This window comes from Ostrinia nubilalis, chromosome 6 (genome assembly GCF_963855985.1).
Source record: "Ostrinia nubilalis chromosome 6, ilOstNubi1.1, whole genome shotgun sequence".
Classification (NCBI taxonomy): domain Eukaryota; kingdom Metazoa; phylum Arthropoda; class Insecta; order Lepidoptera; family Crambidae; genus Ostrinia; species Ostrinia nubilalis.
Genome location: NC_087093.1, coordinates 18,299,628 through 18,312,507, shown reverse-complemented (window position 1 = coordinate 18,312,507; position 12,880 = coordinate 18,299,628). Strand labels below are relative to the sequence as shown.

Sequence of the window (12,880 nt, the reverse complement as noted above, 5' to 3'; positions counted from 1 at the left end):
ACACTTAACGTAAACTCATGCACACTGATGTTTAGCGAGTTATCTAATGATAACAATTCTAATGGGATTCGAAAACACAGATTAATAATGTCATTTACTTACTTATCCTGGCTCCATCCTGCTATGATACACATAACCTACCTATGCTAATCACTGTCGTTGAAGCGGTCTATTTCTGGATACTGACAGTGCCGTAACTAGCCTTTTATGCGCCTGGTGCGAGAAATATAAAAAAATGTAACCTTTTTGAATAAAAAGTAACCTTCTACGGGGGGGGGGGGGGGGTGCGGAGCGTGCATGAAACAAAACTAGATACTGGTCTGGTCATTTCTGCGCCCCTCCAGGGTCTCCGCTGGCACCGCCCTAGTTACGGCATTGGATACTGAGTACGTCAGCAATATTTATAAGTCGGCCATAATTAGGTCGTACTTGCATGTTATTTCAAATTGTTCAGTTCATATTAATTAATATAGCTTAAATTAAATGTGACGATGACTGTGACTCGTATGTAACATAGTACAGTATTGACTAGTTCGTTTGTCGCGCGGGCGATCGCGGCGCGGTCCTGCGGCGGTCACGTGGCGATCAGCACCAGGAGCACTATCGCTATCCCCGTCACCATGCAGATCACCAAGCCGAGCTTTTTCTGAAAACACGTTGAGAACAAAATGAGTTTCTCTAATAGTTTTAGTAGATCGTTCGACAATGACGATATATCAGACCCCGCGTACCTTCTTGGCCCGGGCGTGGCTGACGGTGCCCTTGAGCAGCTCGCGGCCGCCCAGCTCCACGTGTCCGGTGGCCTGCAGCGCGTAGTACTCCACGCTGTCGATCTGGTCCTGCTGCGCGGCCACGAGGTGCGCCAGCTGCAGGAACAGGTCGCGCAGGCCGGCCAGCGCGGCCTCCACGCGCGCCAGCTCCTCGTGGCGCGCCTCCACGTCGCGCAGCGCGCGCCGCGCCTCCGCCGTCTCCGCCTTCACCTGCAACACAACGTTACCACCTCGTATAGTTCTCGCGACTCATGAAGGCGACTGAGCTTTCACTTATGTGTGTACGTGGACATGCACATAACGAACGATAGTGTAAGTCTATCAAAACTTTTGAGTTTTAAAAAACGAACAATAGCGAGCCACCACACGTGTAAATAAATAATAAATAAATAAAATAAAAAGTATTTATTTCGGATAACAGGGATCCATAATGTTAGTAAAAAACTTAGGCTATGTTAGTATCTTATTTCTAAAACAGACTTCAAAACGAAACGACAATCCCCACTATCGGCTATCTCCTCGTAAAGCTCACTCGCCTTCGTGAATTTACTATGGTAAGGTAAATTGCAATAACTACACACGCTTAATGCAGGACTACAGGCTGCACGGGCTGCAGCCGCGGTTTTATGAAAAAAGTGACAGGTCATAGGAACTCATTAGTATCAAACCCAACGCATTCTCTCGGGTCCCACCCGACGTGAACGCGATAGCGTTGTTTGGAACGGTCCACTTAACGAGTTAACCGCTAATGCGTGTTAATAAAAATGATTACCAGCGAAAAAGATAAATGCATTCGATATGAACATTGACCTAGAAAGGTGCGGAAATGGCCAGTTTGGGACGGGACTCGAGCTAAATGATCACATTGTATTCGGTAATCTTGGTTCGAGTGAACCAGCGCAATGGAGGGAGGGACTCACGTTGTCGACGAACAGCGAAATGTTATTGGAGTCCAGAAGGCTCTCGCACTCTTCGTCCGATATCGTCATGTTAGCTGAAATAAGTATACAAACACGTAAGTAAAAACGAACTGTTTAGGCAAGTAGGTGTAGGTAATCGTCTGTAACAACATTACTTGCTTGTATGTAGCAAAGTCAAATAATACAAGAGGGTACGGCTTTTGATAAACCCTCTCTTTGATTGACGATAACGACACATTTTTATCTATGCTATAAAAAAATCGAATTTCATGCAGTAGGTTAACTAACAGGTTATTATCAGGTCTATAAATATTACATATTTTGTTAAGTAAGTAAGGTTTTGCAGAAATTATATTTTTATAGTTGAGGTTAATCAAGAGAAATCAGCAGGCCAAGCCTCGACCGTCACGGATGAGCAGCGGCACCGCGGCGGCTTCGAGGCGGCATCGAGGCGGCGGCATCGCGGCACTAGCACGCGCGTGGGCGTTCACCTCGCGCGGCTCGGACGTTGACTCCGCCGCTGTACTCCGCGGGAAGCTTGCGCTGAACCCTCTCCGCGTCAGCCCATTAACACGTCCGAGCGATCTAGGAACGCTAGGGCGATGACTCTACCAACGCGCCGTGGCCTTGTGCTGTGACCGCGAGTGAACTGACGACTGTATGATGCCAGTAATCTCATCCGGTGACCTAAATAAACTCGATTCGGATCTTATCCGAACTCTACTACTCCTTAGATCTACTCGTATTCAGGTCAAAATCCAATAGTTTGTCCTCCCACTCCCACTTTATTTTCACGATTATGAATCAAAGTCGGTATCACAGAATCATATCGCCAGAAGAAGAAGAGCAGAAGCGGAGCAAACATTAACGTGGAATGTAAACACCAGTCTTTACTATAAAGGAGGAAGTACTGAATAATGGTTGATATGCGGGAGCATGCGGAGAGCCCGCAGGCCGGCGCGGGGTAGCATGGAGTAGTACTTCACTGAGTTTGATCTGCTCGTGCAGCAGCAGCAGCTGGGAGTCGCGCAGCGCGCGCAGCGCCGCGTGGTGCGCGTGCAGCGCGTCGGCGTAGAGGCGGCGCGTGCAGGCGTACTGCAGACGCGCGATGCGCGCGCGCGCGTCGTTGCTGTGCGCCGCGCCGGCCACGCGCGCCTCGAACTGCCGCAGCGCGCCGCACACTTTCAAACCCACGCCGTTGGACTGCGTGATCACGGAATCCATTTGGTCTTGTAAGTCTGGAAACGTAAAGGCAATATAGGTAGTGTTTAAATCTTTTACAATGCAAAATAATTCTCCCAATGCATTTCAGTATGTTCCTACAAATATCATCATTATCATTTCAGGCGTAGGACGTCCACTGCTGAACATAGGCCTCCCCCAATAATTTCCACAATGGCCGGTTGGTGGCGGCCTGCATTCAGCGCCTTCCTGCTACTTTTATGAGGTCGTGGGTCCACCTTGCGGTAACCATTGCACCGTACTAATATAATTCAGACAAATAAAACAACTTGAAGTCAATCACGATTGACGATAGCTTTGTCCTCCTTATTGGTTGGACGAGTCGAGACAAGAAAATGTTGTGAAGTGCCGCCTGTAAAGCAGCCAGCAGTGAAGCAGCGTACTCACGGCGGTTGGTGTGGTAGGTGGGGTCGGCGTGCAGGCGGCGCACGAGCTGCGTGTTGCTGTTGAGCTCGTGCACCCACGCGCGCATGCGCTCCACCTGCAAGCGAGACGGTGCATTGCCATTACCTTTACTCATACGCAATATTCGGTAGAACGAATGACTGTATTGATACTGACTAAACGCATTCGCCTTTTAGTAAAATAATGAAGTAATAAATCTCAATAGAAGTATGACATTATCATAGAATAATATGCGGCTACGCGCAGTAAAACCGCATGGCGTCATCGTGTCCGCGCGCCTACGTATAACCTATTCAAAACGCCTACCTATCAGTGTTATATCCTAATTTAATTTCCTACAACGTTTTAAAAAAGTAGAAACTTTCAGAAATAAATTCCAATATATTTCCAAAAACGCCGTACTTGTTGAAAACGGTGATTTTTAAATAGTTAAAATCATCATACCTGCGGAAAACTTGACTCTTAGTATAATAGTGAACTTTTATCAATATTTTACAGTCATATTTTTTTTATAAAAAGTGGTTTTTAAGGAAATGTTCATTTATGGAAACACAAAAGGTTAGTCCTACTTAGTTGGTCCTATGAACGCAATGAAGGGTATGGTCAGTGTTAGAATGTCGGACATTAGTTATAAGTTTTAATGGTCCTAATCAGCGCAACGAGCGCGCGCGGTGAGTGCGCGCGCACATTCATTAATTATTATTAAAACTATTAACTACAAAAGCGTTAGTATTCATTCTACTTAGTTCTACATATATTTTGTAATAAAAAACACGATATAATATCTAAAATTGAGATAAACAAAATATCAAGCTTGCATCATTTACCTACTTTTGAAAATTGGAATATCACATTTCATATTTTGTCGTAAGTCTTGGAACTCGTTTACTTTTGATAAAAAGCAAAACAATTTAAAGTTATGGTGCGTTGAAGTTCCGCGCGACGTCACAAAGTGCTGCACATTTAAGCACTCATTGACGTCACGGGCCTATTCTTTTGACTTTTGGCGCGGTTTATCTCTTTAAATTTTCACTAGTTTGAATACGTGTCGAGTATTTTTTATTAAGTTACCTGACGGACTAATTAAATCTCTTGCATTTTTGCCCAGGAAACATCCTTAATCTTGTGATGTACAGGCAGCTAGTCGACTAGACGGCCAAACTCGTAGTCGGCGTTGGCCTAATAATTATCTTCGAGTAGACATTATAATTTCGGGATCATTCTAGACGTTATATTGTGGCTATTGTGGATGCAATATACCTACACCAGATAAAACAATCTAAATATTATTATATTATCCATTTGTAATGAGTGACATTTTTGAGATGTGTGATGTATGGAGTATGAGTTGCACAGGATAACTCAACTATAGATAACTTAAATATTACTTAGGGAGTCCACTTGGTGTCAAAAGTGGACTACCGACGTACCTCCAGGAACATGTCGTCAACATCGGCGGCAGCGGCGGCGGCGGCGGCGGCGGGCGGCGCCGGCTCCACCGTGGCGCAGTACACGCCGCCATTCGCCAGCTGCGGCACACAAAACACAAACCACTTCACCAACGTATCACGTACCTTCGAATGCAAGTGTGGACTCACTATGTCAATATTAGAATGGCTTCAGAGCAATAACTATTTAGTTCAGTTGAAACGACTAGCATTTCAGCCCTCGAACATTGGTCGGTGTGATTACATATCTGAAATCTGAAACGAATGTGGTTCCTGTAATTTACATACCAGCCGTTGGCTTTGAACTTTAACTAACAAAATTTAATTACACTTAACAACTGGGCTTCTATTATGACAGTCAGCTGATCCACAGTAGAATATCTACTGTGGCTGATCGCACTGCTGGTCACACCTGCACTGACAAAGGTGAGCAAACTGCGAAACACTTGGTTAAACACGCTCACACGTTGTGCACTCGAGTAACCGTAAGTATGGATGGATTTAGGTATACTAAATATAATATCAACATTATTTTTGCACTACAAATGCAGTTACATAACTAAACAAACGCCTTTCACAGTTAAAAAAAACCACTGATCCTTATAGCACACACACACACACAATTTGCTAAATTTCACGTATTTTCAGAAGAATTCGAGTAATCCCATTTTCATTGAAATGTAGCCACACAAACGCGATGATAGAGCTGAAGGACGTCGGAGGCTCGAGGAGGCACTCACTTGCTGCAGCTCGCCGAGGCGGTCCTTGCTCCTCATGGCCGGGCGTGGCGCGATGGCGGTGCGCGCGCGGCGGGATCTAATCGCGCACTGATAAGCGGCGCTGATAGCGCACGCGGGCCGCGGCCGGCCGATCCTCCGCTCGCACCTGAGATTACTCTTTCACAAGGCTCGCTGGCTCTGCCGGGCAGCTATATCACCTACGAAGAAAACATTATGGAAAATGATACAATCTACAGGAAAACACAAGTTTTCCTGTAGATCGTAATCAGAACTCATAAACACGCCAGTAGAACACTCAGAATTTATCGGACAGCACAATATTATTTTTTCCTTAATATTAATAATGATGACATTGAAATACGGGAGACAAAGAAAATGATAAAAGATAAAGATATTTATTTATGTATTTACATAAACATGTGTGAAAACATATTACAGAGCAACATGATTTGGTCTAAGTTTTACAGGTGATTCAACATGTTAATATTGTTTCCGCTTATCGTCAAAGAGCGAGAGAGAGTGTAGAGCACTCCCCACTCCCTTACCCCATTATGCTTAGGATTATTTTGCATTCGATACTGACTTAATTTCACTTTAGGCTCAGATGACAAGTAACCTGTATCCTTGTTGTTGGTTCGTCGCGGATTGCTGCGTGTGTCATTTGTTTGCGCTTCTCGTTATCGCATCTGGAAAATTAAATGTCTTGTTGCGGGCAGGCGGCAGGTGCCAAGTGATCTTCAACGTTGTGAGGCGTCCTAGTCACTGTAATGTTGGTTCAGTAATATTTTACAAGGCTATTAATATTGTAAAACTTCTATTATCCAATTATGTTACAAAAATATATCTTTTTAATTAAAAATAAAACTTTGCTCTACGCAAACTATATTTTTTAATAGTTTAGTTAGGTAATTGATTGCTAGTTATGTGATGTATTGTAAATGAACCGTGTTCTGTTGTCATTCAAGGAACTTGGGTTCACACGAGGGGTCAGATCGCGGCCTCGCGCAATGAAGTATGTGTGTTTACGCGACACCTAACAATACTTAGGAATATCTAGTATTTGTTTCTTAAGTTTCATGAAATAAACAGAAGTCAGTGACTTGCATGAATCCAACAGAATGATGAAAACTACGAGTTCATTCCGCATAAGCTTTTTCATTTTTTTTAACAGTTTACTAGTTACACTAGTTCAATGACAGTGGGGTAACCACACTAATCATTTACACACACGAAACATTAACGCCGATTTTATCACCGCTTTTTTAGACAAGAGAAACAGGTATTATGTTTGTATAGTAATTAAGAGACAGTTAAATTAGCGCGCATAGCCGCGCTTGTTTAGTAAACACGTGCAGTATCGCGCTCTGCCCTCCACCTCCGCTCCGACACACTTTATCAGCCCAATTACAGCAGATGCCTTGTGTTTGCATCGTCGACTGCACGCCGCAAGTGTCGGCGCACATCTTCTTTGTATCTTAGTACCTCATGTGTCATATTGTGTGTACATGACGCAATCAGTATGCAAATAAGGAACCTGAACCGCAAAATTCTCTACATTTTTAGCCTGAACTCTAGTTAACACAATACATGGACTATGAGTTTACATTTATTTTTCAATTCAGTACTTCCTCATCAAAATAATGTTATTAATTGACCCCTCGTTACCAAACGCCCGTATTAACACATTACTATGAGGTTCTACAGTGCGCGTGGAGTGGACGCACAGGGTGACACATGAACCAATCACAGAGCTCTATACAACACTGTGCGTTCGATTTGCATTCACATAAGCATCGTTTGTGAATACGGGCGTAAGTACCTACTCGTAGTAGGTAGGTACAGTTGTCTTTTGGAATTGTGTTGTGCGAAAAGATGTTACATGAAGAGATGTTAAGTAGGTATTCAAAGATTTTCTAAAACTCCTAACAATTTTAAATTATTTTACAGATTTACCGGCAACGCGGCAACGTTTTACAAGCATAACACTCCTACTTGTAACAAAGATTGACTGAAAGGAAATGGGTGACGTCATTCAAATTCATTTGGCGTTAGTTCATCTAATATAAGTAGATATCTAACTTTAAAGTCGAGTAACACATAAATAAAATAGTGTAGTAAACATGTAAAAGCTCACCAAGTACAACATTATTGTGAAGTTGTCGGAATTGATTGTCTTATTGTATTATCTACCAGCCAACCTTATGTTAATGTAGAGTCAATGTCGGGCTGAAGTTTAAATAAAAATAACAATTCAAACTAGGTATGTTCATTAAATATAGATATTTCATCACAATTTTTCAGTTCAGGTTATCAGACACGCCTCCATACAGTTACCTGTCATTGTAATATTGTTATTTTTACCCCATCTAGGTTGTAAACTAAGCACTGCTCATCGTTCTTAGAAAGTATATAAGTTGATGAAAAATATCGTAACTATTATAAGTTTAGAGGCTGTCCGCTAGATGGCATTAAAACTAGTGGCTCCCTCTAACGCCAAAGTTGCACACTGCAGAGAAGCGCGGAGTGGTTTTCGAGTAGGTATTTCTGCTCGACCGCGATATCGTCCTCCCACCAAACTCAGTGACAGGGTGGCGCCACTATCGTTCAACTATATGTATGTGAGTATGGTTTCCAACATGGCAAAAATCGAAACCAGCGATCAGTACCTCTAGTACGAAAAACTTTCGAGTTCGTTTCGTTGCGTATTCAAAGTGTCATCGAAAAATTTTGTATGAAAAATTAAACAGCGCCCCCTATATTATAGCCGCCCTAGGGGGCGCTGTTTAATTTTTCATACAAAATTTTTCGATGTCACTTTGAATACGCAACGAAACGAACTCGAAAGTTTTTCCTACTAGAGGTACTGGTATTGACGGTGGCTCCACCCTGTCAATGTCACGGGTGTGGGACAGTTCAGTGTGTTGGGTTTTTAAAAGCCTTCCGTAAAACTTATTATCGTCGGCGCCGGTACCTTTTACTCCACATGTGTTTTACTCTGACTTATAATGTTACTTAGATGGCGCTACTTTACTGGGTGAAGTGTGCTGTAACAAGTGCCATCTACCGACTAGTTAAAAACACATTTGATGTGACGACTAGAATTAAGTAAATGGGTATTTTTCTTTGACTAACTAAAGTTAAAGTTCGTTTTAATTTTTTTAAGTCAATTTTTTTACTGATTCGTGATCAGTATAAGCTACTTATAGTCCAGTCGTTATAGTAAGTTCACCTCGGAATTCGAGATACCCAGCTGTAAGTCTGTAAATACGTGTATATTGACACCCTAAAAGTTGTCTCAAAACCTACATATGGTAGGGTGTAAGCAACTATAAAATTTCAAGGTCAACGGTCACAAAAATCGGTTTTTTGCGCTTTTTTTAGAAATATCTCATTTCCTATGGGTTTTTGCTAGTTGTATTTATTATCAATATTGTAGAATACTAAATTCTCTACAAATTTTGTTTAATTTTTTTTTTTTATACTGTGAACCGTTTTCGAGATAGAGGGCGGAGAGCGCGCGGTCACTGCATCACTTCAGGTCAACTTAAGCGGTTTAGATTTTTCATACAAAAGGATTTTCCCGCTAATTAAATTAAATTAAATTAAATAATTATTTATTTCAATCACATTGGGATCATATTAGTTAAGGTTAGTTTACATTCAAATTTAAAATTAAATAAATCAATAAAATATATCCAACATTACAATTTACATAATTACATTAATATCAATAATAATTTCAATAATGTCATGGTTATTTTAAATTAGGCAGCACATGAATCATGCAACAATGATTCATGTACTGACAGTCAAAACGCTCAGAGAATAGCCTCAGGATACTGTTTGAGCTCCCCCAGGTCCGGCGCACCAGGGATGCGCACCTTTTTCGCATCGTTGTGTAAAAACAATCTACGCCGAATTCGGCAAACATCCCGGACGCGCTACAGAACCGAGACAGCCCCAACAGCACCCTGAAGGCATTATTGAACTGGACACGCAAGGCACTGTACTGCTTCTTAGTGTAATTTATCCATAAACTACTCGTGTATAGGGACGTACAGAAAGCTCTAAAGAGAGTGATTTTAACATCCACTGAGCAGCGAGCAAACCTACGGGCAATCATATTTGCTCTCACAGACAGTGCCCTGCGCTCCCTTTCAATATCCGCATCATCCTTCAAATCAGAGGTCACTAGATGTCCAAGGTATTTAAATTGTTCTACCTTTTTTAAAGGCGCACCATTGAGTTTTATAGATGGAATATTATCTGGACATTTTCCTCTACTATGAAAGACCATACACTCACTTTTCTTCGCGTTGTATATCAAACCATGGCTTTCAGCGTATCTTTCACATATTGCAATGAGTTTCGACAATCCACAGACAGAAGCACTCAGCAGCACCATGTCGTCCGCATAACTTATATTATTAAGACAGACACCGTCTATATGGCAGCCAACATGCGTACTACTGAGCTCCTCTATCAGGGCGTTCACGTAAAGATTGAAGAGCTTCGGCGAGGTCAACCCTCCTTGCCTCACCCCGCACTCCAACCTGTACGGATCCGAGTATTCCCCGGCCCACCGAACCACGTTGACCTGGTTCAAGTACCAATATTTCAAAATATGCACTAAGTCACGTGACATAGACAGCTTGTCAAGTTTTTGCCATAGGATGTCATAGGAAACCAGGTCAAACGCTTTGGACAGGTCAAGGAAGCAGGCATATACAGGCGTACTGCGAACTGTGTAGTACTTCACAGTCTGCTTCACACTCAAAATGGCAGCTTCAGTAGACAATCCTGGCCTAAAACCGAATTGATTGTCATGCAGTTTAATATACTTATCAAGTTGAGTGCCAAGCAGACCATCAAGCACCTTAGATATAATGGTTGCCAGTGAGATAGGTCGATAGTTGCCTTTGTCACTTATGTCACCAGTTTTACACTTCACCACTGGAACCACCACGGTCTTCATCATGTCTGGGGGCAAATACGAGTGGCCTATGCACAAACTAAACAGCATTGCCAGTACTCTAGCTAGATGAGGTCCAGCGCATTTTAGATGTTCAACACTAAGGTCATCATGGCCAGGAGATTTTCCACGTGACATTGATTTAATAACTTCTCTGACACCCTTTGCCGTGATTTGTGTACTTGGCTCCCGACCATGCTGAATAAACCGAGATCCAGACTGTTGTGGTCCCAGCGGAGACTTTACAGTAAAATGGTCTCTAAACAAATTTGCTATGCATTTAATTCCCGTGGGAATTTCGGGAATTCCTTGTTGTAAATAAGCTTTAAGTTTACTAAGGTACCTACATGCCAAATTTCAAGCGTCTAACTTCCGCTTAGCGTTTAGATTTTTCATACAAAAGGATTTTCCCGCTAATTCCTGTTCCCGTGGGAATTCCTAAGTATACTATAACCTGCCCAGGTGTATGAAGAATAATTGTACCAAGTTTCGTTAAAATCCGTCGAGCAGTTTTTGTTTCTATAAGGAACATACAGACGGACAGACAGACAGACAAAAATTTTACTGATTGCATTTTTGGCATCAGTATCGATCACTAATCACCCCCTGATAGTTATTTTGAAAATATATTTCATGTATAGAATTGACCTCTCTACAGATTTATTATAAGTACTAGCGGCAGAGTGACTGACATAGCCCGCAGAATCGCTAAAATCAAGTGGCAGTGGGTGGGGCACATAGCTCGAAGAGCTGATGGCCGCTGGGGCAGGAAAGTTCTTGAGTGGCGACCACGAGCTGGAAGACGTAGCGTGGGCAGGCCTCCCACTAGGTGGACCGACGATCTCGTGAAGGTCGCGGGAAGTACCTGGATGCAAGCAGCGCAGGACCGGTCTTTGTGGAAATCCTTGGGGGAGGCCTTTGTCCAGCAGTGGACGTCTTTCGGCTGAAACGACGACGACTAGCGGCCGCCCTCTATCTCGAAAACGGTTCACCGTATAAAAAATTTTTTTGAACAAAATTTGTAGAGAATTTTGTATTCTACAATATTGATAATAAATACAAATAGCAAAAAACCCATAGAAAATGAGATATTTCCAAAAAAAGCGCAAAAAAAACGATTTTTGTGACCTTTGACCTTAAAATTTAATAGTTGCTTACACCCTACCATATGTAGGTTTTGAGACAACTTTTAGGGTGTCAATATACAAGTATTTACAGACTTACAGCTGGGTATCTCGAATTCCGAGATTCTTACATAATTTAAGCTTAAATGACTGGACTATTAATCAACACCCTGTATAAGATAAGTCAGAACACTAAAATAAATGTTAATCTGTCGATTTGGACAATTTTATTTTTTCCGAGCCTAGTAACGCCATCTAGCGATTCTGTTACGCGAGGCTTGTACCAATGTATGAACGTTTAGCAACCTATCCTTCCATAATATTATTCATCTATGGTTGTATTTATACTTTGATAGAACGATAGATGGCAGTACCTACTAAGCAATAAACACGGGCTTATTCCACTATGTTCACCCTGGAACCCGGGATATTCTGTGCCCTGGGTTTTTGTGTCTTCACCATCATGCGGAGGCCTTTGTTCACTTTATTTATAAAGCAAGCATAAACTATGAAATTAACAGGCAGCTTAATATTTATAGATTCACAAAATTTATAAAAAAAAGTCGCCTTTCACCTGTATGACTCAATTCCAACACGGCAACGTGAACAAAGGCGTCCGCTTATGTCACGTCACATCAATTCACCTGCAAAATGAACCTGGATGAAATGGTTCAGAGGTGATACCTAGGAGAACACTAAAAATTCCACTCTCTTCGCCCAAGTGAACGAACATAGTCATAGAGATATAGTGGAATAAACCGAGATACTACGGGCGCTACGGGCCTACGGCAGAACGGGCAAAAGACTGCGAAACGACACTCATGAATCCACACTGTGATTGATTTACTTCTATTGGAATGCCACCAATCATAGACGTAGGACATAAGTTACTTCGTTTGAGATTAAATCGAATTTTGAGCGCGTTTCGTAATACGGGCTACCGGTACATGATCACAGACAGGGAGGTCTTTTAACATTTGCATAGGATCGCAGGATAGGTTCTAAGTTTTTGAGTTTTTCCCATCACATCACGTAACGTTGGCGTCAAATAGTTCGTGACACCCAAAGCGGCCAAAAATTGACAACACAACCATAGAAGACGGGTTGAGAAACTTTTTAACGATTTGGGTGTTACGAATAGCCCTATTTGATGCTGACTGTACTGGCTCATATGTTAATATTACTTAGTTTTATTTATCTTTTATAGAGACATGGACCTAATTTGATTAATACCTGATTATAATTAATGAATTATCTAC

The 12,880-nt window shown here is 42.1% G+C and overlaps 1 protein-coding gene across 1 annotated transcript; it reads right to left on the bottom strand.

The window, feature by feature from the left end:
* Positions 1-520: 520 nt before the first annotated feature.
* LOC135072856 (syntaxin-1A-like) lies at positions 521-6,075 on the bottom strand. Its single transcript, XM_063966895.1, has 8 exons — positions 6,071-6,075; positions 5,526-5,670; positions 4,768-4,866; positions 3,320-3,413; positions 2,677-2,928; positions 1,691-1,764; positions 732-980; positions 521-646 (listed from the first exon to the last, which is right to left on the bottom strand). The coding sequence occupies exons 1-8, from the start codon at positions 6,073-6,075 to the stop codon at positions 575-577; spliced, it is 990 nt and encodes a 329-aa protein (XP_063822965.1). The 3' UTR covers positions 521-574.
* Between the last annotated feature and the right edge of the window lie 6,805 nt (positions 6,076-12,880).